We start from the raw sequence: 27,180 nt of genomic DNA on the forward strand, positions 1-27,180 counted from the left end.
AAATAAATAAATAAATAAATAAATAAATAAATAAATAAATAAAAATAAAAAAATAAAAAATTATAAGAAAAGACGATAACATGAAGACATTACACCTACAATAAGACTTTAGTTCCTTCACATTTCCTTGTCTGTAGTATTATATTAACCTGAAAACCCCTAAGTTCTTTTTTAACTTACGGGATAAAAGTCTGTCAATAAATATTCCAATTGTCTAATTTAAAGAAAAATGCTTTATTCGCATTCCACAAGGAGAATTTTATCCAGAGAATGAAACCACAAATAGAAAAGGCGGAACACTCGTGATAAGAGAACCAAATTCAGCTTATACCACTCAGCAGAATTCCAGTAAGTTGGCAATTTCTTCTACCAAAACCAATTTTTAAAACCTCAACAACTGCAATAAGAAATTTTCATTGAAGTGAAGGAAAGGAATAAAATCTGAATCAGAACTTTTACAAATAACTGCATTCCGAGTGATCTTCTTGGGATATTTCTCCAGCCCCAGCCCCTTTATTTCAAAACCGAAACACTGGTAAGCTTTGGTTTGTGGTGGAAAGATGACCCCAAAAACAGAAGAGAAAAGAAGAAAATCTACCCAAAACTTTTGTAGCCCGGGGCATAAAGAGAGACCTGCCAGAAATTAGGCTTGAAAACTTACTTTTCAGAAGGCTAAGAGCTCTGCTAAGGTTACTCCCTCTCTCTTTTTTTTCCTTTTTTCTTTTCTTTCATGTTTCATGCAACAGTTCCGAGATCTCAACATAGATACACATGAGTTACGAAATAATCACAGCCGAAAGAGGACCAGCTTCCAGTGACATGGGTCCTAGATCTTAAGATTCCACATTTTGGACCTTGCTTCTGCAAATAAAGTTTCAAGATGTTTCCAAGCAACTTAAAATTGCTGTTTTATAAGGTTTTATAGCTTAGTAGCATCAATTCCATTTCCAAACTTTAAGTTAGTATAAGAAGAAAAGACTAACCTAATTAGTCCTACTTATTGGTGGTTTGCCAGACTAGCACTGTTGACTGTACCGTCTCCACCCAGCTCACCACCTAAATCCATGGGCCTGGACTCTCCCAGACACACCCACAAAAGCAGATCTTGGATAGAGTTCCTGCTGCCCCTAGCATTCTGTTCTGAGGGACTGTTCTTTGGATCTCCCAATCATTTCCTTCCAGTTTCCCTCTGGTGATGTTTTCCTAAGCTTCCTATGCGGGGTCTCTGTTTCTCTCTGTCTCGTCTGTGTCAGCTGGGTTGAGCACCCTGAAACACCTCACTTCCTACTGTTTGTTTCTGTTTCTGCTTCCTTCTCTTCCCGACTCGTCTGGATGAGTTTTTCTGGTATCAAGTCAGGTTTCCTTTCACATCCAGCTTTGGTTCATGTGTCTCCCTAGTGCCCACCTTCCCAGCCTCAACACCCATTAAGAGGTTTTCTCATATTACATATAAGTAATGAAGAGCAACAGCAAGGAAGTGACCCAGGGCATTAACCAATAACTGGGATTCGAGCCTCAGCATGTACTGACAATTGGGCCACTCTGTAAAATCAACAATACATATTATAAAAAGGAGGGTTTTGTTTTGTTTTCCTGGTCGATAAATACTTGTGGAAAGAATCTATGACATTTTCCCTTCTTCATACAAAAGTAATCATAGAAAAATGTACAGCATCATTTTAAGCTACCTTCTAAAATGAAGCTTACTTATGGCATATAATGTTACATGAATAAAGCAGGACATAGAATTCTATTGTTTACATGATCACAACTATGATCACATAAACACACCAAAATTTAATAGTCGCTGCTTTGGGGGTGGCAGAACGATAGGGCTGTTTTTCTATTCTAAAATTTCTAATTTTTCTACTGTGAGCATTTATTACTTCTGTAATTACAAAAGACAAAATTAATTTATTTTTTCTAAGCATAACAATATGACGCTTAGAACCTCCGGCACTTGCATCAACCTCTCTCTCCGCCAGCCAAAGAGCAGATACGGCACCACTTCCGGCCCAGCACTTCACGGTACGAGACTTCACAGGCAGGAGGAGGATGCCAGCCAATTCCACCACCACTGCCCCTAGGGTCTCTACCTCCCTACCACCTTCTCCCACGGGGAAAGTTAAACGTGCTCCGAGCTCTTGTCGTAACACGTCGGTTTTACCAATCCTTCATTTTTCCATCCAAATGGTCATACAATACACAGCTTGAGCCAGTAAAGTTCAAGTCATCTTCAGTCCAGTGCAGGCAGAGGCTGATAAATGACTGCAGGAAAGTCAGTTTCAATATGAGTGTCACTAAATCTGGGCTGTCCCGTACAACCTCACCCACACTTGAATATCACTTGCTGAGGGAGCAGGAGTGTCACCCTCCAGGGGCTTCTGTAACCCACCTGAGACACTGGCACTCTTGTTTCACAGTCCTCAGGCACACACTTAACTTTTAACTGGAAATCTGAATTTCTAATCAGGCACATGGCTTTATTTTTTCAGATTCAACCTTTCAAAAGAAGAGTATGCAAGACAACAACTAAGCAAGCCGTTTCCGGCTTTGCCAATCCAGTGATGGCTTATGCATCTTTGTTTGCAGCTGGTATTCCAACGGGGCAGCCAAAGCTCACCCTCTCCACTGTATTTCCCAGAGGTTGTCCATGTTTCCCGCTAGATGTCCGCATCACTTCTCCCTGGTACAACAGTCACAGCTGCCCACTGTTGCGCTTCTATTCCTTAATCATATTTAGCCCCATATCCTTGAGCCAAATGGACCCTTCCTTCCTTTTAATTTCCATATTGACCCATTTCATTTACCTTCTCTTCTACCCTTTTCTCCAAATGCTTTGCCCTCTCCCCGCACCCTACCTGACCAGAATGTGAAGGCACTGCACGCTGAGGAGTCTCACTCTTCACCATGGCAGCGACAGAATCGGACCCCAGCGCTCAACTCATACTCTCCCCTTTGAGCAAAAGGCCAAGCCCTCACAGTTATCCACAGAGAGCGGGGCCCTCACTTCTGGACTCACCATAAATGTAATCTTACTATCACTACTCACTACTGTGGTGGTTCGGGGGCGCCAGCTTGGATGAGGTTACCAGCTGTTCCCCACTGGAGACTTTATTCTTCCAATCAGTAGTCATTTGCAGTGTATAAACTAATGGTGAGCCGGTTCCTGATGCTCATGGGCCAACGACAGCAATACAAAGGGAGCTTACTCTGGTGCTTCCCTGTCCAGTGCAAAAAATAAAGTTCAAAGGCAGTTCCTCAGTCACACTGGTCACACGTCCCATGCTATATAGACATATGTGGCTACCTGGCTATATCTGAATAGCGCGGATACAGAACATGCCCGTCATCACAGAAAGTTCCACTGGAACGGCGCTGATGTCGTTTATGAGATCGCACTAAACTCATGTCACACCATTTTGAATAACACAAATCAGCAAAGCCATATACCTCAATGCCACATTTATCAGCACTTCCTTAGAGACCAAGCAGAATATAAGCACGTATAAAGTAGAACGGTTTAGAAGCGGCCACGGGGAAAAGCCATTTCCGGTTCCAGACACCAGCTTACCACCTGATTCTCTTATGTTCTTTGCATAAAATCAGGTGACCTTTCCTAATCCACCAAGTTTAAATGAACAACAAAGCCAATGTTCGCACAAGGGATAAACCATTCATAGACCTTCTCATAAATCACCGGATTAATGTCATACACGCTTGTCTCTCTCAAATTCTTTATCACGTCCCTCCTCAGACACGACATTACTGACAAAACACCCCGATTAGGTCAGGCTGCTGCAATGTCCGTAACATGTGCCTTCTTACCCAGCAAGGATACCGGTTTGAGAACGGAGTGAATTTTTGAAGCCTAACGTGAAAATAATCCTGCTATCTAATACTTTTAACAGCCAGCACTCCTCCCCCACCAGCAACCTGTCTCGGTAAACATTCTTCAAAGCGAACATTCCTGGGAGCATGATGCAATCTGGAGATGAGACATCCTGCATGCGTGAGCGGCAGTCGAGCTCTGGGCTTCAACAGCCCGCGACACTCATCCACGTGGGCACGTTTGCTTTCATTTCTCCTTCCTCTTCCCCTCTTCTGGAAGTAAATCATTACTCTTACCTTCTATAGCAGAAATATTAAAGGTGTGCACAAAGCCCGGTATGATCTAGTTTCTATTCCAATTTCAGTAGCACCTCACACAAGGAGAGCCAGAAAGCACCTCTGGCGTGTGGCCAAACTACAAGCAGCACAGCCAGCCGATGCTGAGGGTGCTTCCTCCTCACCCTGCTTTATTCTTGTAACCGCTTTGCTGCATGCCTGCACTCCCCAGGGAGCCCCCTGCACCGCCAGGCTCCGCAGGCCACCCACCTTCGCTACTAAGTTCACCCAGGGAGCTGTCTTGCTTTTCCCTGATTTCACATCAGCCCAAGCACTTGGTCACTGCCATAGCCACCACCACACCCCTGCCACTCCCAAGACTGCTCTGCCCAGGCACCTTCCAGGTGTGTGAGCTGCTGCAGCTTCACTGAGCCTGAAGAAACCAACTGGGCAATCTCTGGATTATCTGCTTCCCACTTATCAGCCCCAGACCATCCAAGTGCCCGGACAAGGCATCTGCTGATAGCCCAGCCTGTGCATGTCCTCAAACCCCCAAGAGCTTCATCAGGCTCTAACTCAAAGGTTAAGTCTGGAGCCCTGATTAGCCCTGAAGAATTAGAAAATGCCCGAGGAGGAGATTTGGGGAGGTGCCCCTTGGGGAGTGGTGAATTACAATGCTTGTGAGCAGACAAGAATTCCCAGGGCCAAGGGGAGAAATACTTTCCCCTTGCCAAGGGAGCTCCTGGTTCCTTTGAAGGGACACCCACATCAGATCCATGACCCAAGATAAGCATCTGGTCTTTTCCTGAGGCCAGGGGATAAGATCACACAGGCTCAGCTCCAAGGGCCCCCCCTACCGGGTATCAAAATAGGATAGCGGTAGGGCTCCCCTGGTGGCGCAGTGGTTGAGAGTCCGCCTGCCGATGCAGGGGACACGGGTTCGTGCCCCGGTCCGGGAAGATCCCACATGCCGCGGAGCGGCTGGGCCCGTGAGCCATGGCCGCTGAGCCTGCGTGTCCGGAGCCTGTGCTCCGCAACGGGAGAGGCCACAACAGTGAGGCCCACGTACCACCAAAAAAAAAAAAAAAAAAAAAATAGGATAGCGGTAAACTTGGGGATTCTGAGGCCAGGCAGGATGAAGTTATGAGTCTCAACTGCCCCATTTACCCTCTACCAGTGGGCTCAGTCGCCATCACCTGAAACGGAAGCTGGTAGTGCCAACCTCATAGGAATAACAAGGTAACATATGACAAGCCCCGAGCCAACATCTGACTCAGAGTAAAACTGTCTAGAAAAGCTTGGATTGCTTTCTTTGTTTTGTTTTGTTTTTTAGAGTGTAAATGGAGATTGAATGCCTGAAGTCATAGTATTATAACTGATGCTGCAAAAAAAATTTACCTGGGTGGGTTTCAAGAAATAGACAAGGCCCCCAGGAAGGAAGATTTTATTTCTAAGTAGATTTTCTTCTTGTCGCCTGCATACCTGGGTCTGTGATACCCCCATATGCATGCTGGGGGGAGCAATATTTTGGAACATACCCAAATATAGACTGTCCTGGTCTTCATGTTCATTCAGTTGAACCACTGGGCTTTTCATACGCTGGAAAAGATAAAGTCAGGTGGCTTTTTTACAAGTTACTTACTTGATAACAGTAATGTTTATTTTTGCAAATGAAAAAACAACCTAAGAAAACATCAGTAAAGACATGTTACATGTGTCACCACACATAAACAGAAAATTAGTCTTGTACGTAATATTAAGAGCTAGAAATAAGGGAAGAATCTGTCCCAAGCTGATGCATGCCTAAAAGCTATCCATAGGTTATTTTATATTCAGAGAATATCTCCCAAGTTCATTCCTGCAATGGCATTGTTGGCAAACATCTGTAGATATCATCTTCAAGTACGAATTTTTGGAAAAGGTATACAGTCATCTTGCATAGACAACTACGACCCAGAAAGACAGCTAGGTTTGCTCATTAAGAGCAGAGATCTAAAATTCGATAAAGGAAGCAATTTCAAGTTATTCTGAATGTGCCCTGGGACATATCCCTGAGGGGTTTTTTTGCTTTGGTTTTTTTATCCTATGTTTATTACTGCTAGGTCTTCACTTCTACTTCAACTCTGGAGAGAAACACAAAGATGAAAATGGGCAGGGAATCATTACCTTTACGTTCTCCTCTCCAGGCGATGATCTGCTGGACACCGCCGAATCCTTAATCTCTGCAAAAGGAATAATTCTTATCAGGATCTGCTGATAGGAATTTCCATTAAAAGAAAAAAAGGAAGAAGAATAAAAAGGAAAATAAAAATAGAAACTAGATGACAAATGCAAATGAGTTGCTCAGAGCCGTCTGTGTGGAGCTAGGTTTTAGATTAGGCTTCTTAAAAATCAACTCTCCGAAGAGCAGAGTATCTGATAACCTGACAGCCCGCGCTCTGGTATTGTTTGTGTGGACCAAGATGTAAACAAGTCCAGGAGCTCTCACAGGAAATCCTGAGGAAGCCAATGATTGTTAAGTAAACAAATGCCCCTGGTTCAGAAGGAAGGCTGTGCACTGACCGAAGCCTCTAAAACAGCACAGATTCTAAGGACGTGACTCGTACCCACCTGAGGAAATCCCACGTCTCCTTCCTCAAGTGCCACCGATTTCATGTCTCAAAAGAGCCTAATTCATTCTAGATGAGGTTTGGTTTTCCCTTGCCCATTGTTTAATGTCAAGAACATCGGCACAGCCCTTGGGCTGGGACCTCAGACAGTGCCAGGCTCTGCACTAACCAGCCCCATGCACACCGGCGGCCTTCGCTCTGAATAGAGGCTTTCCTGGAAGCATCAGTGGTCATGATGTTCTGGGATGAACGGAAGGTCCACTTAAGGTGTGCTTTTCTCTGTGTCCTGATTGATTGGTTTTCTTCCCAAATACTCAGTTGCCCGTAAACAAGAGCCCATGATTGAAATAACCACCCAAAGTAGGTTTGGGCCTAAGGAAAACAGAAGTGTTGGGCGCCCCTAACAAGGGCAGCTGGATGGAAATCTTCACCCTGAATTTGTATTAATATACAACACTGTGGGCCCAGGCCCTCTTCTCGACCCCTCAGCTTCCCTGCCCCCCAGGCCCAGCTGGATGCCAGTTCTGGGGAGCCCCTTAGTTTCCCCACCAGGTCCATTAAGTTAGGCATTCCCTCCTACACTTTGCCACTCCTGTTAATTTCAGTCACATGAGGCCTCAAACCTCCAAGTGGATTTATTCAAGCCCTTCTTACTGCCTGGCAACAATGCCAGTTGCCATCCATGTTTCTGCTTAGAAAAAGTATAAGGTTTTCGTTTAGGTGGCTTTCCATGATGAATCTTAACAAGGTAAGGATGGAGCAGAGAAGTCAACAGACACAAAGTCATGATGTATTTTTTTTTAATCTGCATAACAATAACTTTGAATTTGCTTTATATCAAGCAAGTTAGTAAGATATCTGCCCTCCACAACAGTATATTGCTCTTGAATTCATAATGCATATTAGCTTCTATGATAAAAATGAAAGGGTAATAGCCTCAATTTCATGTGGTCATGTCAACTGACCTCTACAGGGAGTAAGGACAAGGCTGTAGCTGACACCCAGCCTGGGCAACCTGTGCTCCTCAGTAACCCCACCTACCTTTACATGCACACCCCACAAAAGGCCTCCAGGTGGCAGCAGAGTACCATCTGCAGAACAAGAGGGCCCGCGATGGGAATGTCAAAATGAGACACCTTCACCCTTCAAAAGCCTGCTGTTTAAGCACCGAAGTCCAAAACACTGTATTAAGAGATAGTTTTCGTTCTACTGCACAGATGCAGAAAACTGATGTGAAGCACCAGTGTTTACCATATGGGAGCACAGCAGGTCTTCTGTTTTAAAATACATATACCCAAATCCTAAAAATTGGGTGAAGGAGGGTAACTAGAACTGAAGTTTCAACAGACACATCTGCAGAGACAGCAAGAGAGTCACACACATTTTTACTGCCCGTCACTGGATATTCCTTTAGAGACATTGCAGACCATATGCTTTTAAATGATAACAATTCTGCATTTCTAAAGAATTCTGTACCTACAACACTGATGCAGAAGAATAATACATATTTTATTCAAGACTGCTGATGAAGAAGGTATCGTCAGGTGATCCACCTGTAACAACAAAGGATGTGTTCACCCAGTAATATGTTCAGAGTCCCCTCCAGTGGTATGTTCAGATTCCAGCTCCCTACCCCTCTCAAAAGGCTAGTCTTCATACACTGCCAGCCTACATTTTCCTTACAGTCTAATGCAATTTTGTTCAATATTCAAACAAATACTACAAACTATGTTAAAATAGACGTCTTTATAAAACGTATAATCATTTTTAAAACAACTTTCAAGGTTATAAAACTATCTCAAAATCATTAAAAATATTTGTGGGACTTCCCTGGCAGCGCAGTGGTTAAGAATCCGCCTTCCAATGTAGGGGACACAGGTTCGAGCCCTGGTCCGGGAAGATCCCACATGCCGCGGAGCAACTAAGCCCGTGCGCCACAACTATTGAGCCTGAGCTCTAGAGTCCACGAGCCACAACTACTGAAGCCCGTGTGCCTAGAGCCCGTGCTCCGCAACAAGAGAAGCTATCACAGTGAGAAGCCTGTGCACCGCAACGAAGAGTAGCCCCCGCTCACCGCAACTGGAGAAAGCCTGCGCACAGCAATGAAGACCCAATGCAGCCAAAAAAATTTAAAAAATAAATTAAAAAAAAATTTGTGACAGGATAATCATGTATCTTTAATTAATCTAGGATGATACAGAACTATGTCTTAGAGCTTTTAAAGAATTTGGCACTCCTTCCACCAGAGTTTAATTAAATTGCTCCAGGAGAGTTTCTGCTAAATGACGAGGATCCTTTTACACTCACCCACTGCACCACCAACTGCACAGTGCAATCAAACCACTCATTGCTATAGCAACCTTCAGCAGATAATGATATCAGTAACCCCAAGCTATTCTGTTTTAAAGACCTATTAATGTCCCTTTCAAGGCCTACCCAGAAGGAAGGACCTCCACCTCCTAAATCAGATTTGCCAAACATCATAAACATGTTTTTTATTGCCATACTATAATGGATCAAGAAATAATCTCTAATATTCATGTTCACCAGGGACACTGCACTAGCAAACAGCATAAGATCAATACCAGTGTCTTGTTAGGAAACAGATTAGCCTAATAGAGCTCAACTCTGGGCACAAGTCATACCGTCTCCTTTTGAGAAATGGGACCATGGAGGCTGGACTTAAGCAAAGACAAAGCTTACATGGAAAATACAGGGTGCTCAGTATTCTTCAGCTACAATTTGCTGTGTCATCTGACTCCTCCCCCAGGAAGGAGGCAAAAAGGATCTCGATCAGAGCCAGCCAGACAACTACTGCTGCTTCACCCCGACCCTCAGGTTCAGCTCTCCACGATCAAGTCCCCAACTGGGTTAGACATGCAGGGCAGCATCAAAAGCACAAAAGAAAACACGGTCATGCTCTCAGCTTGCTCTGTCTGCCCCACAAATGCCCAAAGGGACTCATAGGGTAGTTCACAGTCTTTGAATGAATCCTCTTCTCCCAATAGACTATTAGCTCTGGGAAGGCTGGGTCCAAATCAATTTAAGCCCAACACCTGTATCTCCAGGGCCAAGCAGGGTGCCTAGCATATTACAGATGCTGAATAAATGTTTCTCTCCTCCATGTAGATCTGATGGCCCAAAATAACTGATGAGATGCAACAGATCATTAGGGACAAGAAAGGGAAAGTTGTTTACTTTACTAAATTACTAATTCAAATATTCCAATACCGGTGCTATTTCATCACAGCTTCTGAACTGTCAGCTGGATGAGACAGATGAATGTTTTTCCCCTGGCTTCCTCCCACCCCTTCAGCTCTGCAAGCCCAAAAGTCACCCTTTCCTCTCTAGTTACGCATTGGAGTTTCACTGAGGACTTCACTTCACGAGTCACCTTAATATTTTACCCTAGTGTGCATGTCTGATTCACAACTGCTAGAGAATTAAAATGGCAAAGGGAAAAAATTTGAAAAACCATCTACCCCTCTCAATTCACAGGCTATTATAAGACTCTGATCTTCTGTTTCAGTATCTCAATTACTCCCTTTTTTTTTTTTTCGAAAGGTGGGAGTACTAATCCCACCTTTACTAATGCCAACTGATAGCTGTTGGCATTCCCAGTATAAATATGGACTGGGAGAAACAATGAGGCACTTATCAATAGGAATATCAACATGAGCCCTGTTAGTCCATGAGTCCCAACATTCCATATAATTTAACAAGCTCAACCGGGCCCCCAGTGATCCAAGCCCCCAGGATCAGCAGTCAGGGAGAGGATGCCAAGGCGAGAGAAGACCTCAAGCAACTCAAAACGTGCTATTTTACAATATAATTTTTACATTTCTACTCTGAATTCTTTCAGAAAAAAATTAAGACATCTTTTTTGAAATACGTAGTGGTTTTTTTTAATTCAAATTATTCGTGACACTTTTTTGAGTCACAAAAGTAATTCAGAAAACTTGAAAGGGACTGAGGAAAAAAAATCCATAAATCCACCATTAATGGTTTAGTATATTCCCTTCACACATATACACATATATATTTGCATTTGTATATTTGTATTTGTATATATATGTATGTATATACATATATGCATGTATATACATGTATATATATGTATGTATGTACACATATATATAACAGCTTTGAGGTATAATTCAATACCATACTATTCATCTATTTAAAGTATACAATTCAGTGATTTTTAATATACTCAGAGCTGTGCAATCATCACCACAACCAGTTTTAGAACATTTTCATCACCCCAACAAGAAACCCCATACCCATTTGTACTCGCTACCCATTTCTCCCCGACCACCACTGCTCCCACCCCAGCCCTCAGCAACCACTAATCTACTTTCTGTCTTAATGGATCCCATTTTGGATACTTCACATAAATGGAATTATACAATATGTGGTCTTTTGTAACTGGCTTCTTTCACAAGGCATGTTGTCAAGGTCCATTTGTGTTATAATGTGTCCGTATCTCATTCCTTTTTATTGCCAAATACTACTCCGTTGTATGGATAGATCACATTTTGTATATCCATTCCTCAGCTGATGGACTTTTTGGATTGTTTCCATTTGGGGCAGTTATGAATAATGCTGCTTTGAGCATTTGTGTGTAAGTTTAAGGAGATCTATGTTTTTATTTCTCTTGAGTATATATCTAGGAGTGTCATCACTAGGTCATATGGTAACTCTATGTTTAATATGCTTTTATAATATAGATTTTTTACATCTAGAGTGTGCACTCTCTCCCACCCTCCCCACCCCCCATCCCCATAAGATCTCAAACAGTCAAAAATTAAGTCATGGAGTAAAATGAAAGATATCATCCTCAGCCCCAAAATTTGGTGGCAACTATCAACTAAACAAAAGCTCTAAATCATTATACTTCAAACTGAGGTCAGGACAGAATTTTCCTAATTCACTCAACTGCTTGAATAAAATGAGGCAAAGTCATCTTTCAACAATAGAAACAAGATTCAATTTTCTCTTTGGAATACTTTTATGTCCCTAAGATTTCACACTTAGAGTCTATTTCAATTCAGGGGGAAAAACTCCTTAAATATACCTTCAACTTATAAGCTTATTTCAACTGTATTAGACTCCTCAGTTGATATGCTTAGTAAATGCTTGTCCTTCCTCCTAACCTGCTGATCGGACCCAGCTGGAGCAAAGTAGCCATAGCAGATGGGAGCAGAATCCGTTGTATCTAGGTGAATTCTGAGGAATCTGAGATTCTTTCCAGCTCAAACTAGGATTCTTTAATTCTGTGATGAACTGGGGGAGGCAAGGTGCAGAATTTTTCTTTATATGAAAATACTAATATTATTATAACAATATACAAAATGAGCATCATATCAGCTTGAGATCTTATTTTGGCGTTTTAAGGATGAAACTCATTCTCTTCTGTAGGCAGGAGGAGAACATGGACTGGCAAAGTCAGTCTCTAAAAGAAACAGAGAGAAGACTGAGCCTCTCTGTCAAATGAAAGCAGCACAGGTGACTTCCTGGGGCTAGGAAGTACATTCTACGGGTATGGAGTGTAACTGTCTTGCAAATGCCCAGGTACCTAGCTTCTAGGCAGCAACACTGACCAAGCCCTTGGATGGATATTCCACAATGAGGCTAAGATAAGAGCTGTGTATCCAGCTGAGTAATCACCCCTGCAGAACAGCCTCCTTAATTGCTGTCCTAAATCCCCAACACCTCAGGTCCCAGCCACCCTGGTTAAAGGACCTGCATCTTGATAAGACATTGGAACCGTATTCAACAGTTCTAAAAAGACATTGGGCCATAGTATTCAAAACGAAAAATCTTGGAAAGGAAATTTTGCATGGATAAAAGACTTCTTGGTTTTCCCAATAATATCTCACAGGAGATATTCAAATAAGGAGAATCCATCATATGATATCACTCATATGTGGAATCTAAAAAAAGGGTACAAATGAACTTATCTACAAAAGAGAGATAGAGTTACAGATGTAGAAAACAAACTTACGGCTACCAGAGGGAAAGGGGAGAGGGATAAACTGGGAGATTGGGATGGACATATACACTCTACTATATATAAAACAGATAACTAATAAGAACCTACTGAATGGCACAGGGAACTCTACTCAATACTCTGTAATGGCATATATGGGAAAAGAATCTAAAAAAGAGTGGAGATATATAGATATATAAAACTGATTCACTTTGCTGTACACCTGAAACTAACACAACATTGTAAATCAACTAGACACCAATAAAAATTTTTTAAAAAAGGAGAATCCACCACACAACTCCCTCTTCCCATTTCACTCACGTAGAGCACAGAGAGAAGAGCTGTACCCCCGTCTAAGGAATGTTCAAGCAGAAAATCTGCTCACCTGGTCACCACGAGGTGAAGAGCTGTGTCCTGATATCCCAGCACACACATGATCACCACTAAGTCCGCTCTAGCCACGTGCTATAACTTGCACTCATCACAAGACAGTGTTGGCTAAGCGTCCACAGTCAGATACTGATCAAGGTGCCCCACCTGTATTTTCTCATTTAAACCTTATTTTGAAGGAAGTATGAAATGACACTCCCACTCCACCATTTTCCACAAAAGGAAACACAGCTGAGTAACTTGCATCCTGTTCAGAAGCCAGTTCATGGCAGAGCTGAGGTTTTTAGCAGAGTCTGCTTGTTGCTGATGTGTCATCAAGACCTGTCCCTGCATGTGGGTCACAGTCTCCCATCGTACGGGCTTTATGAGACAGGTCGGTCACATGGAGGAGAGCTCGTTTCAAGGCAATGATTCCAATTTTGCACTTTTCCATCACACAAAAGCTGGAGAGAACTCTAGAGCAGCAGCCCGAAGACTAAATAGGAAAACAGTCTGTTAGAGAAGGGTGGGGGGTATCTACAGTGTGGTGGGCAACCATTTACCCACCTGAGTTCCGACTGCCTGGGCAAGCTGTGTCACCTCACACAAGTTATGTGACCTCTCTCTGCTGCCACCTCCTTGTGCACAAAATGGGGAGAGTTGATTCCTGACTCCCAGAAATGTCCCTCTCTCCATGGCCACTGGGACGTGTGCTCCGAGTGTGCAAACTTGGCTCGGTTCCCAGCTGCGTCCCCAGCACCTCGAGCAGTGTTCGTCACTCCACAAAGGCGTGAGTGAAATTCAATGGAAGGAAACTCCATGAGATGAGGGCTTTTTTCTCTTTGCCTTTTTGGTTACTGCTTCATCACCAGTGCTGAGAACCGTACCTGGCAGAGAGTGGGTGCTCAGAAAAGACTTACTGAATGGGTAAGTCAATGGGCCTGTAGGGCTCACGTCTGCCTGCCTAGAGCGGGCCTTGCGTTTGGACCCATGGCCTCTCGCACAGGATGGGGAGGAGGAAGCGCCTCTGAGCCCACTGGGAGCGGCTGCCTCAGCCCTGAAGGAGGTGATTTTGCCCTCTCCCTTTGCGACTGGCACTCGTGTTCCAATCCCTACTCCTCATGTCCTCGTTGAATGAGAACGTGGAAGATAAGTAATGGGGAGAAGTGAACACAGTAAAGGACTCGTCACATAAAAGTCGAGACAGCAAATTACACAGGGTTTTTTAAAAACTCCAAAATAATGAAAGAAAATGGATTCATACAGTGAATGGTCAACAGTATTGCAATGGCTGCCTGTCTTATGGCCCCATAGACTCTAGGCAGGCAGCAGCCTCCTGAAAAACATCAAAAATTACAGCGGGGGGCCCCGGTCTGGGGGGATCCCACATGCCGCGGAGCGGCTGGGCCCGTGAGCCATGGCCGCTGAGCCTGCGCGTCCGGAGCCTGTGCTCCGCAACGGGAGAGGCCACAACAGTGAGAGGCCCGCGTACCGCAAAAAAAAAAAAAAAAAAAGGTACAGTGGGCTGTGTGGCGAGGCATGGGTGATCTCAGTACTCAAGATGACCATGAGTAGTTTTAAAAATGCCTCCCTAGCTCCCTCCCAGTGTGAGCATTATGTACTAATAGATGGAGAGAACCCACATGATCGTGAAAAAGGAGGACGTAAGCTTAAAAGAAAGGGCAGGATCAGGGGAGATGAGGAAGAGCAACATTTCCAAAGCACCTTCCACAGACCATTTTCATGAGACGCTGAGAGCTAAGAAAAAGGGATTCTCCCATGATCAAGTTAGAGAACTGTGAGGTTAAACAAGAAACACAGGTTTCCTGACTGCAAGACTTAACTAGAACCTACAAAACGTTAAACGTATTCTCAGTTTCCAACAGGGGGGTTTCATATATAGCATTTTCTACTTATTTGGACAAAGAATACTTATTTTTCAGAGCATCTTCCAAGGTTGGTGTTCGGTACAATGCTCTTTAGGAACTCCAAGAGTAGGAGATCAAATAACGACAAAGGCGGCAAGGGACAAAAGGGAGTCAGTTGGTGGATCAATACATACTCATAATTAGCTTATTCATCTGAACACAGTGAAAATGAGGTGACCTTTTGGCCATATAATTCATTTGGAATAATATCCCATCATTCTGGGAGGACAATTACCATCATGAAATTATGGAAACATAATTGGTTCAGAGACAATAATAAAACCATTTATCACACCACCAGAGACAAAGTAAATTTCCAAGCTAAAGGTATTATAATCTTTTAATCAATGGCAGCTACAGATACACACTTAAAAGTTCCCTTTCTACCCACTGCCCCAGGAGGCAGAACATTATCTATTAAGAATCTTCTGTGAGATCTCAAAGGGAAAGTTTGCTTTGGGGGTTAAAGGGAAAAAAAAACAACCAACCAAGCTCTTACACTCAAAATGTTTTGTTCTTCCAGCTGAGTCACCTGCAGGCTTATGAATGAACAAAAGCTAACTGAATGTTTTCACTTTAGGTGAATACTGCCCTCTGCTGGAATGTGCACACAGTTTTTAACATGTCCTCCAAACATATACAGATAAAAGCACGGTCTACAAGGTCTGTAAAATATACACGTTAATTATTTGGTGTTAGAGAACTTGAGTTTCTGTCCAAATTCTTTTGCTTATTGGTTGAGTGACTTCAGTCCAGCTGGCAGCCAGGTGTATTAACTTGCCTGCCCCCCTGAGCCCATCAAACTCAACCTGTCTAAAACTGAGTAGGTATTTTGTCATGATCCTGCTTCCTGTAAGGCCTGTCCCACCAGGAATGGAAGAATCACCCTTCTCCCTTGCCACTGACACCCACCTGACATCCTACACCTTCAGGACAGTATCCATCGGTCCCTCTGTCTCCAATCTCATTATACTGCTATGGTGCAGACTGTCTTCTGTATTACTCTCAGCAGCCCCTGGCCCCTCCAACCTATTCTTCACACTCTCACAGAGTGACCTTTCTAAATAACAACCTGATCTAATTTGCTTAAAACAGTTCCCAGAGCTGTCAAGGTGGAGTTCCAGTTCCTTGCCTTGTGTACAAGCCCTGCTGATCTGCCTCTCTTTCAGGCCTATGTTCCTGGCATCATATACACACCCCTATACTCCAGGACCACAAAACAACTTGCGTCTCCCCCAATGCATCATCTGGTTCAGGGCTCTGTATTGCATATAGTCCCATTGTCTAGAATTCCCTTCCCTCCCTTGGATCACAGCTCCAGGGTCACCTCCACCAAGAAGCTTTCCCTGACCACCATCACACACCACAGAGTTCTCACAGTATTACTTGCCTATGACTCCTATAGCACTTATACTGTGCTGGGACAGCTTGTTTTTCTGCACTAGTCCCAAACTGTCAGTCCCTTGAGGGCAAGAACTTAGAATTTCAGCACTTGTTTAGACCTCGCTTTGTTCTAAGTCAGTTTGGAGGTGGATTACAAGGGAAGAAAAATGTATACGATGATAGAGTAAAAATCAGGAGTTGATTTAAAAAAAAAAAAAAGGAAAAGCAAGAGTGAAGGCTTAAGAAATAAGGGTAATAACAAAACGCGGTCAGCAGTACCCTACAAATTTGCAACCGGCAGGCCAGAAACTTAGCACCAGGTTTACCAGCCAACTAGAAGCAAGAAACCTGATCAGTTACTGTCAGGGTAGTAAAAGCCAAGCCCAATGCTCAGGAGATGACAGCACTCTGACATGAGCCCGGAGTTTTCTCCCACGGGTCTGCAGGAGAAAGTGTGAAACTCACCACCACCTCCTTGGGCAGGTACGGCAAGCTGCAGCTCCCTCCACGCGGCCAGCGCACCACCCACAGGGGAGAGCAGCGAGGGCAACTCCACAGGGGCCCAAGCGGTGCAGCTTGGGTGGGAAGCTCAACTGGTTGGCTTAACCCGGGACTGAGTGCAGGTGCGTGGGGCACACACACTTAGAACAACCGGTCTTCCAGCTGTCGACACTGGTGGCTTGGGAACAGGAGTCTTGTCCTATTTTTTCTCCCTAACCCCAGCATCTAGCATGCTGCGTCTCGGCCCTATCAGACTATTGTCGCTTTACATTAACAGATATTTTGTCATGTCTGCTCCACTGATCTGAAATTAAGTAGATAATATAACCCTACCCCCAGACATAAATAAACCTAACCTCGCATTTAGTTTCAAAAAATAAAAAGCACTCTAAAATATGAAGCAAAAGGATCGTAATTGATAATAAGATAATATGTATTAAAACCTTTGCCCTGACTACCCTGGAAGACATAGTGATGTATGGTCAGAGTCCTAAAACCACTGGGTTTTGGAAAACAAAAAACAAAACGACAATCCGTTCCATATAAATAGTACAGGAGTATTCAAGAACAGAGGCTAAGATACTCCAGCGAATCAAAACCCGTGTTTATTACTAGGACTTGCTAACAGATCAGACCTACTTGCATACATTAAAGGGGAAAGAACCTGAATAGAAGTAGAGATCACATGCCCAGACAAACTGCCAAGTTAGAGAAAACAACGAAGGACGATATTCCTGCCTACAAGCTGGGTGTTAACGTCCAGGTGCGCCGCCAACACGATTCCACATTACGATGTGGAACAGAGTAGTGACAATGTATGTTAAACATACACCTCTTGCTGTGGACGCCCACCTCGAGCAGATTTGTACATTCAGTCTCTGAAGCTCCATCAGGGCTGTGCAGCACAACCTGGGCTGGGTAGGGCCGCCTGTACCCTGAAGAACCCCCAGCGCGCCCCCTCCCATCACCTCTACACGCCAGTGGTGCTCCCCAGAACCCACGGCAACAAAGACACCCCCACAGCCTCCATCCTCTAAGACCCCCTGGGCCAGCACAGAGCAGGAGCTCCACACAGGTGGAGCGAGCTGGAGAACAGGTGAGTGACGGAGGACTGAACGGAACGAACGGACTGAACTTGGAAATGAGGGGAACACTCTCTGCGTGTCAGGAGAGGTCCCCAAAGATCAGGAATGTGGAAGGAACCCAGTAAATGCTAACCGAATGAAAAGTGGAAACACACAGTACCTTGGTGCGGTGCTGCTGGAGGACCCCGGGGCCCAGTGGCACCCCAGCACCCTGCTCTTGCCTCCCTCAGCTCCTGCTCTTCACCACACACTTCAACTCCCAGGTGACTAGTTAGTTCTGAGCTCTTTCTGGGTTCCCGGGATCGGGAAGGAACATGCGTACCTTCTTCGGTTTCTGCAGTGCTGGAGGGCATATCTGATTTTTCCTCTGACCTGGCTTCTTGCTCTTCAAGAGCCTAAGAGAGGAAGGAAAAAAAAAAAAAAATCACTGAAAGCCATTTGAGGCTTCAGATAAGCAACAAGAGATGAAAATCACAATCGAGCATCTCAGAGCCGGGACAGGCCAGAGGCATGGCCTGGAGAGGCAGGGGCAGATAGGGTGGTAAAGCTGCTGGGAGAACATGTAAGCAGCACCCCGGATGACATGAGAGACAGCGGGAGGAACCAGAGACAAGGGCCAAAACTGTCCCTGCCACTAGTCCTCGCTGCTTCCCCAGATCACACCACCAGAAGGTTCTCAGGAACATGACGCATGAACCAAAAGGGGGACAGAGAACAGAAAGTCTTGAAACCTGTAAGGACTTCTGTTTGACGCATCTGCCCACCTAGACCAACCTCCATCTACACCCTAAGACACAGGGATTGGGGGCCTGGAGATGGGGGTAGGACCACTATCACAGGGAGGACCCAGGATGAGCTACATGTTGGTACATGCTGGTGCAGGCTGTCCCTGGCCAAGACTGAGCTGTGATCTGTAGAGAGAAGATGCCTTTAGAGCCCTCTGTATTTTCCTTTCAAATAGATTCCCCAGAGCCAGTGAAAATGCGAAGAGACAGAATTATGTGTTGATGTGTCAAAAACTGCCCAAGACTGCATCAGCACATGTTCCAAAACAAATACATGGGTAAACTGAGGCAAGCAACCCTACAACTGACCCAGAGCCCCGAATCCACCCCCGCCGGGCATGTTATTAAGCTCAGCATATCAAGTGCCTTGCTCATGACTATTTCAGGACATCCTGAGGCCAGAGCAAAGAGAACATGAAAATATACATAACTGACCAAATCACAAAGAGGCAAGGAACAAGCAGTACCCCATCACCCACCCTCTGTGGCTATTACCCGCTCCCAGCCTTACTCCCAGGACACAGTACTCTCTCTTTTAGGGCCCGCCATGGAATTAACGGATGGACCGAAGCAGGTATAATGTCTGGAGAGGTAATAAGGAGACGGTAGCATGAGTACCTGGGGTTAAAAGAGGGCTAACCACGCAGGCTCAAGGCCAAAGACAACCACTTACTAGCTTACAGGTTTATTATAAGCAGATATAACTCGGGAACAGCCAGATGGAAGAGATGCATGGGGCAAGGTATGGGGAAAGGGCACAGAGCTTCCATGCCCCTCCTAGCAGGCTCGTCACCCAGTACCTCCACAAGTTCACCAACCTAGAAAGTTCTCCGAATCCAGTCCTTTGGGGTTTTTATGGAGGCTTGCGTTATTACGTAGGCATGACAGATTAAATCTCTGTCCACTGGTGATTAAACTCCATCTCCAGGCCCTTTCCCCTCCCTGGAGGTGGGACTGAAATTTACCAGGCGATTGGCTCCACAGGTAACTAGCCCCCATCCTTAGGTGCTTTCCAAAAGTTGCCTCATTAACATAACAAAAAACACCTTTATCCGCTCCACACTTAGGAAATCCTAAGGGTCTGGGGGCTGTGAGCCAAGAACCATGGACGGAGACCAGATATATTTCTTATTGTAAGTTACAATATCACAGTGTCTTAAAGAACCTCAGCCCTATTCCCTTCTCAGTCTCCCTACGCACTACCCAGCCAAAAGCTTAGGACAGGAAGAACGAAAAAGGGGTGCTGGTACCTGGAACACAAGGCCATCCCACTGCAATGGATTCTTCTTTTATCAAGTGTTTTCCATAAAATTAAAATCTCTGATAAACTGGAAAGTAATCTTCATTTGGTCTTTGTTATTGTAAAGTCCACTACGATCAATTATTAAAGCATCTAGATTTACTCATCCTACATCTCCCCCAATGTCATCAGTAATAATTATCTCAAGTTACAAGAAATCACGAATCCGACCGAAGAAGCTGGAAGTTTTTATAATGCAACGAATGTTCAGAATTTTTGCTTTACGTGGAGCATGCTCTAGCCTTTGCAGGAGCTCTGTGGTCTTGCTGTAGTCTGAGTGTCCCCTCTAAGGACACACGTGTTGCTGAGCCCTGCCCCTCTGAAACTGCAGGGAGAGGCACTCACCCCGAGTAAGGCTGCTGGGCCAGGCCCAGCCTCTGCCCCACTGAAATAGCCACCCCTGGGGGCCTGGGTGAGAAGCCACAGGGATGGCTGAGAACTTCTGTTTCTTTAAACAGAAAGGACCCTTAAGCAAAATGAGGAAATATTGTATGGCAGAAAATTATCCACTAAACTCCCTAAACCCAACAGAGGTAGTTCACACTCTGAAGAGCATGTTTATTTTAACTATTTAATAAAACCCTATATGGAGTAAGCAATAATCTTGGCTATATAATGTTTCTGGTTAAACCTTCAATTTAGTTATATAAAGCAAACATTTTACAAAAGCCAGAACTGATAAGTACCAATATCAGTTTTCTGATAACAGTAAACTGACTGCTTACTTTGTAAAGCCTATATAGTCATGAAACTGGTGCTCATTAATGGACGTGCTTGAGAAGCCTGCGGGGGCAGAGGGTTTGCCGGGGGGTGTCACACGATCTGGTGAGTGAATCCATTATACCCCTGAGCACTCTCGACTAAATTGACTGAAGCCCTTTTGCTCAAAAGAACATTCTACTTGATAATAATTAAAATATATGAATATGCTTTACAGTCTTCCAGATTCAACAAAAAAATAAAAATAGTGAAGATGAAACATTTTAAACCCTGAGATGGGCATGCTCTGATAACAGTCAAAGCTGACGTCTGGGCCACGGTGGGAGGGGGGAAAATCTCTTTGAAAAAGAACTGGTCTCAAGTGACCAGTCCCCATTCAAGAAGAATCTGTACACTGAAACAAAGGCTTAACTATATCTAAGCCTTAAGAAATCCCAGAAGAAGATATTATTGATTTAAAATAACCCTAAAGGTACCTGCTTTAGATAAGAATTATAATACAGTCAATAAGCTAATAGAAAATACCCAATATCAGAATATTAAACATCAGTGACACTGGTTCATGAAAAGTAAAGGAAACAATATTACACAAATTACTATTTTCTACCTGCCGCCAAAATATCATATAATAATCTTCCTTCTACTGGTGTAACAGTTTCTAATTCCATGTCCCTCAAAGTCCCATTAGAAAAAAAGAAAGTGCTACCCCCCACCAAAATAGTGTTCCCAAAACAACGAGTTTGCTGTCTGCACTCTCAAAGAGCGTGAGTTATTATGTCTTATACCACAATAAAGGGCACAAACCTTGAGGAGAAAGGCTCTATCCCAAAAGTATTTCCTAAAGAGCTTAATATCCGCCTCCAACAAATGCTCGGCTGTGTGATTAAGCGTCAGGGTCAGTGTTTCTGATGAGTGAATATACCGCAGGGAGGCATCTTCGCTGAGCTGCACTCGGGAGAAACCTGGGGAACGTCTGCCCTGGAAGCTGAAACATCACAAATCAAAACCCACGGTCCCAATACCCTTCATTGTCCCTGATATTACAAACCCAACTGGCAAAACAAGCCATAAAAGCTACCTACTGAAGATAGGTACATAAGATCATGTAAATAGATCCTAATAAAGTCATCTTTGTTTTTCCACCTAGAGAAGACGTCAAATGAAAAGCTTTTCACATATATTATATACTATAAAGATTTACATAATTAATGCAACAATACTGACTCTTAAACATAGCATTTTACCTCATTCTCCCTTTAACCTGAAAAGATGCCTCTGGCCTTAATGGCTACCACATTTAGTACCACAAATTAGCTGGCAGCAGACAGTTTATTAGGCGATTACAGTGGAAAACAGATATGATCTCCAGAGGGCATGGTGAGGTTTGGATGTTACAAACAAGCGAGATATTCACAACACACTGGTCTACTGTTGTAAATCATTTCCTCATGCAAATTAAAACCTGCATAAATTTGATCGTGTTGCATTCTTGAATTCATTCATAAACAAAGGAACAATATTCCCAAACTAAATTCCTGAATATTGGCTTATTTTCCATTCTGTTGTGGTTAAGAACAACTGCACGTTTATTAGCTCTATGTAGGCTTCATGGTTAATGTCATAATATTCTGGATGGCCTATAGGTCATGTAGTAGCAATGGTAAAGAGGCCTCGGGAGGGAGACGCTAGTGCTCCCAGGTTACAGCCTGCCTCAGCATGTTGTCACAGCCCCCAGACGCTCCCAGATTCTTCAGTTCACAGAACTAGCTCTATGTCTCTTTTCTCTTCTTCCATTACCTCATTTTGTTAATCAGCATTTGTATATTTACAAAATTATAGTATAGCTCCCACCACAAAAATGCTACCTCTGTCACATGGAGTGACAAAAGAGATCCATTAAGAGCACCTGTACTCTAAGATTTGCGGCATCTCCCCAAACTCTTGACACAATTATTTGCAAGGACTTCAGAATCTTCTAGAAAACAATGCCCCATGCCAACTACAAGCCACTGAAGTGAATGATTCAGGCTGAGCAATAAGATTTTTGTAATTAATTTAGAAAATGGAAACTCCATCACATAATCAAAATTTAGCTTACAGTCTACTTCTGATCCCATCCATGAATGGATTTATTAGATGTGTAAACATTTTTTATTTTATTGGAGTATAGTTGATTTACAATGTTGTGTTAGATTCATGTGTACAGCAAAGTGATTCAGTTATACATATACATATACTCATTCTTTTTTAGATTTTTTTCTCTTAAAGGTTATCAAAGAATACTGAATAGAGTTCCCTGTGCTACACAGTAGGTCCTTGGTGGTAATCTATCTTATATACAGTAGTGTGTGTATGTTCATCCCAAGTTCCTGATTTATCCCTCCCTCCAATGTTTCCCCTTTGGTAACCATAAGTTTCTTTTCCATATCTGTAAGTCTGTTTCTGCTTTGTAAATATGTTCATTTGTATCATTTCTTAAATTAGATTCTACATATGAGTGATATCACATGATGCTTGTCTTTCTCTGTTTGACTTACTTCACTTAGTATGATAATCTCTAGGTCCATCCATGTGGCTGCAAATGGTATTATTTCATTCTTTTTTATGGCTGAGTAATATTCCATTGTATATATATATACCACATCTTCTTTATCCATTCCTCTGCTGATGGACATTTAGGTTGCTTCTATGTCTTGGCTATTGTAAATAGTGATGCTATGAACATTCAGGTGTGTGTATCTTTTCGGATTATGGTTTTCTCTGGATATATGCCAGGAGTGGGATTGCTGGATTATGCAGTAACTCTATTTTTAGTTTTTTAAGGAACCTCCATACTGTTCTCCCTAGTGGCTGCACCAATTTACATTCCCACCAACAGTGTAGGACGGTTCCCTTTTCTCCACACCCTCTCCAGCATTTATTGTTTGTGGACTTTTTGGCCATTCTGACCGGTAAGAGATGATACCTCATCGTAGTTTTGATTTGCATTTCTCTGATAATTAGTGATGTTGAGCTTTTTGGACATCTGTGTGTCTTCTTTGGAGAAATGTCTATTTATATCTTCTGCCCATTTTTTGATTAGGTTGTTTGGGGTTTTTTTTGACATAGAGGATGTGTAAACTTTAAAAACACATGTCATCTTCTGGTCTTGGACACAATAGAAAGATACAAAGCTACCAAAGATGAAGTGAGGCTCCGGGTCCTCAATGTAACCCTGAACTATCCACAATGACAGAGTCAGAGGAAGTGGTCCTGCCTTGCCCTTTTTAGCTAAAGAAAGTGGGGTCACGGTAGAGCAAAGATAAAGGCAATTCCATTGGGATGGGCTCTTTCCTTAGTTGGCGGTCACTTGACCAAGTAAGAACAAAAATAAACAGAAAGCTGTGACTTCAACATGCACTTAGGTAGCATATGACCGTAAATTAATTACATTGAGTTCCATGGGACAAATGAAACATACCAGTCCATTAAGACACACCATGTAATAACACTGATAATATTTAATATTTATGTAGTAATTTATCATTTTCATTGTAGTTTCCCACTTATTTTTTACCACATGTTAAGTCAAGGAAACCACTGTATAGGATATAATGACCAATCTGAACCACTCTAAGTAACAAACATTAAAAATGTTGGTATCATCCTCAACATAGAGAACTTTACAGTTGACAAATTATTTCATTTCCATTATCTCTAGATCCTAATAACCAGCCCATTGGCTACACAGTATCTTGGGGTTTGTTTGTTATTCATTGATTCAACAAAAACTTATATTCTTTCAATGAATGTATATGCTGAACACAGTGGGTAAAACAAATAGTTTCAGTCCTCAAATGATTTAGGATGGAGACATATATGAAATAAATGATGACTATATATAAAATTATAAATTATGATTTATATTATAAATGAATCATAATTTTAATCACTATTAATACTGTAAATTAATCATAATTGTAAAAGACCATAACATAGAAGGCCTCTCTGATGAAGTGACATTTAAGCAAAAACCTGAAAGATAAGTAGGGGTTAGGCTAGTGTTTCCCAATTTTTCTTCTTCTTACAGCCAGCCCCCCAACCATGGAGCCTTTTAAGACATTTTTCCTGACTCCCTCTCCCCCACGAAATGTGAATACCAAATATATGTGTATATCTGTTTATGTACGATATGTGTATCTGTACTTTATACATGGGAACTAACGGTAAAATATAAACCAATGTTAGCTCGTGGTTTGGTTAATTTTTCCATAATGCTTGGAAGACTTCAGAGAAACAGACTGAGAGAGAATCTATCAGGTATCCAAACTCACTTTGTGATGTCTTCAAACAGCTTGGAGCATCCACCATGTAAAGCTAAGTCTAATGGCGTGGCACCCTCCTCGTTGGGTAAAGCCAAGGCCTGGACTCCTCCAGGGAGACACAGGAGGAACTGGGAAAGCTTAGCAAGGCCCCATCTCACAGCCAGATGCAGGAGAGACTCTCTATGTAGAGAAACTGAAAAGAGAAACATGTAATATTAGTTCTTTCATTTAAAAAGTTTGTCTTATATATTTTATCAAAGAGATTGTCAAAGTAAGAATAGTAATAGTAAACATGTCAGAGCTGGAAGGAACCATCAGAAGCATCTAATCCAGAAGCTTCACTTTACAGATGTGGAGAGGTCAAGTGATTTGTGCAAGGTCAGGGAGGTGCTGGAGCCAGCTTCGCTCATCACTGGTACAATGTTGTTCTGTGCACTATGGTGCACATTCACATCACCTCTCACTCACATTCAGTGAGGTCATCCATGGAAAACAAGTGCTAGGAGCACACCATCCTTTGGAAACAGACATCGTCAATTTCCAAGGTGTCCTCTAAGGAGATGCTGTTACCCTAGCAGGACAGGCTACTAGAGGCCAAGGATGTCAAGGAGCCTCCATTTCCACTTTTTGTCCTCAGAGGTGCTCCTCTCCAGTCAGCAGCTGGGGCAGAAATGGACTCTGAGTCCATGGTCTCTCTCAAACTTTGTGGAGGTACTCCTAGCCATTTATTAGGGCTTTGGGATTATTTCAGGGTTGCCAAAGCCACACACACCAGTGCTCTGCTTCAAAAATTCAGCCTGTGCCTCTTCACATCCCCCTTGATAAGGGGGTTCCTGCTTGGTTTGTGTCTGGGTTTTGCTGTTGGTGTTCGCCGCTGTGTCTTATGGTTGTTTCCCGACTGTATCTTCTTACAGGCTGAGGGCATCCTGGAAGTTTTTTATTCCTAACACCTAGCATGGTATATGGCAAACTGAAGTCACTCTGTATTTATTGAGTTGAATGGCAACTGACTACTAAAATCTCAATTATTTGTGTATGTTTAAATTGTCTAATTTGTATAGAGTTTGTCCTCCTGTATTTCTCCTACAATGACTCAGTGCCTGGAACACAGCTGGCCCATGATCAACATTACATTGGAAACATGTAAAAGAATACATTTGCTTACATTTGAAAAAGCTAGGCCCATGAACTCCATCGACATCAAGACACACCTTAAAACAAACCTAGTCTTAACAACTGAACATGAAAATCCTAACACTCAAGATCTGTCAGAATAAGTACTCAGTAAGAATCTGAGTTATACATACCCTCCAGTTAAGTAATGTTACTGACTGTTTGTAATCTGAAAGAGATCCACAGGATGCTGCATCACACTGGAGCGGAAGGCCCAACAGGGTAGGACCTCATCTGCCTTTTATCCTAGCACAGTGCCTGGCATGTGTATGTGCTCTATAAATATTTGCTTGTTGAATGAATAAATGACCAATGGCCCTTTCCCTGATGACCACCCATGACAGTTAGCTTTTAATACATGGCTACAGCTGCTACTTGGAGCATCTGTCATTCTTAGTTCGACCTCTGATACCTCCCGAGAAAAATCTGTGAACACAAAGTACATACTCCCACACAGCTTGGACATTGAAGACAAAAACTACCTACTTCGCCACCCAGCTTACCGTCTACACTAATATGATTTTGCTATTCCATCGTCTTCATTAGCATAACTTCACCAGTCCAGGAGACTCTTGCCTAGGCAAAGACTGACTATTCATCAGAGGAACTTCCTTCAAGGCCCATCAACTCTTTAGCAGGAAGCATTGACAGTTTAAGCCGCAAAACCAATCTTTAACTACTATATCATGATCCTTATCTAAACCTAATCAAAATCCCTTCCCTGACACCCCCTTGCCATCACTCCTCCCCTGCATCCAAAGACCCTCATTAAACCAAACTTCGAGTTCTCAACAAATCCCAACCTTGCCTTCCCCCTTCAAGATCCTGCTAAGGCTCAGGGCTTCCCTGGTGGCGCAGTGGTTGAGAGTCCGCCTGCCGATGCAGGGGACACGGGTTCGTGCCCCGGTCTGGGAAGATCCCACA

The 27,180-nt window shown here is 43.2% G+C and overlaps 1 protein-coding gene across 7 annotated transcripts in view; it reads right to left on the reverse strand.

Annotated features, from left to right (window-relative positions):
• The window catches only part of ARHGEF28 (Rho guanine nucleotide exchange factor 28), a 311,929-nt gene that overhangs the window by 142,584 nt on the left and 142,165 nt on the right, over positions 1-27,180 (reverse strand). For all 7 annotated transcript variants that reach the window (XM_027100839.1, XM_027100838.1, XM_027100840.1 and 4 more), the window contains 5 exons: positions 25,093-25,276; positions 21,584-21,764; positions 18,297-18,369; positions 6,274-6,329; positions 5,646-5,706 (listed from right to left, as the gene is read on the reverse strand). In XM_027100839.1, coding sequence (XP_026956640.1) covers positions 5,646-5,706; positions 6,274-6,329; positions 18,297-18,369; positions 21,584-21,764; positions 25,093-25,276 — 555 coding nt within the window. The remainder of the gene's footprint in view (positions 1-5,645; positions 5,707-6,273; positions 6,330-18,296; positions 18,370-21,583; positions 21,765-25,092; positions 25,277-27,180) is intronic.

The sequence above is a fragment of the Aethalodelphis obliquidens genome, unplaced genomic scaffold (assembly GCF_003676395.1).
Source record: "Aethalodelphis obliquidens isolate GAN/ISIS:26980383/991018 unplaced genomic scaffold, ASM367639v1 scaffold4, whole genome shotgun sequence".
NCBI lineage: Eukaryota > Metazoa > Chordata > Mammalia > Artiodactyla > Delphinidae > Aethalodelphis > Aethalodelphis obliquidens.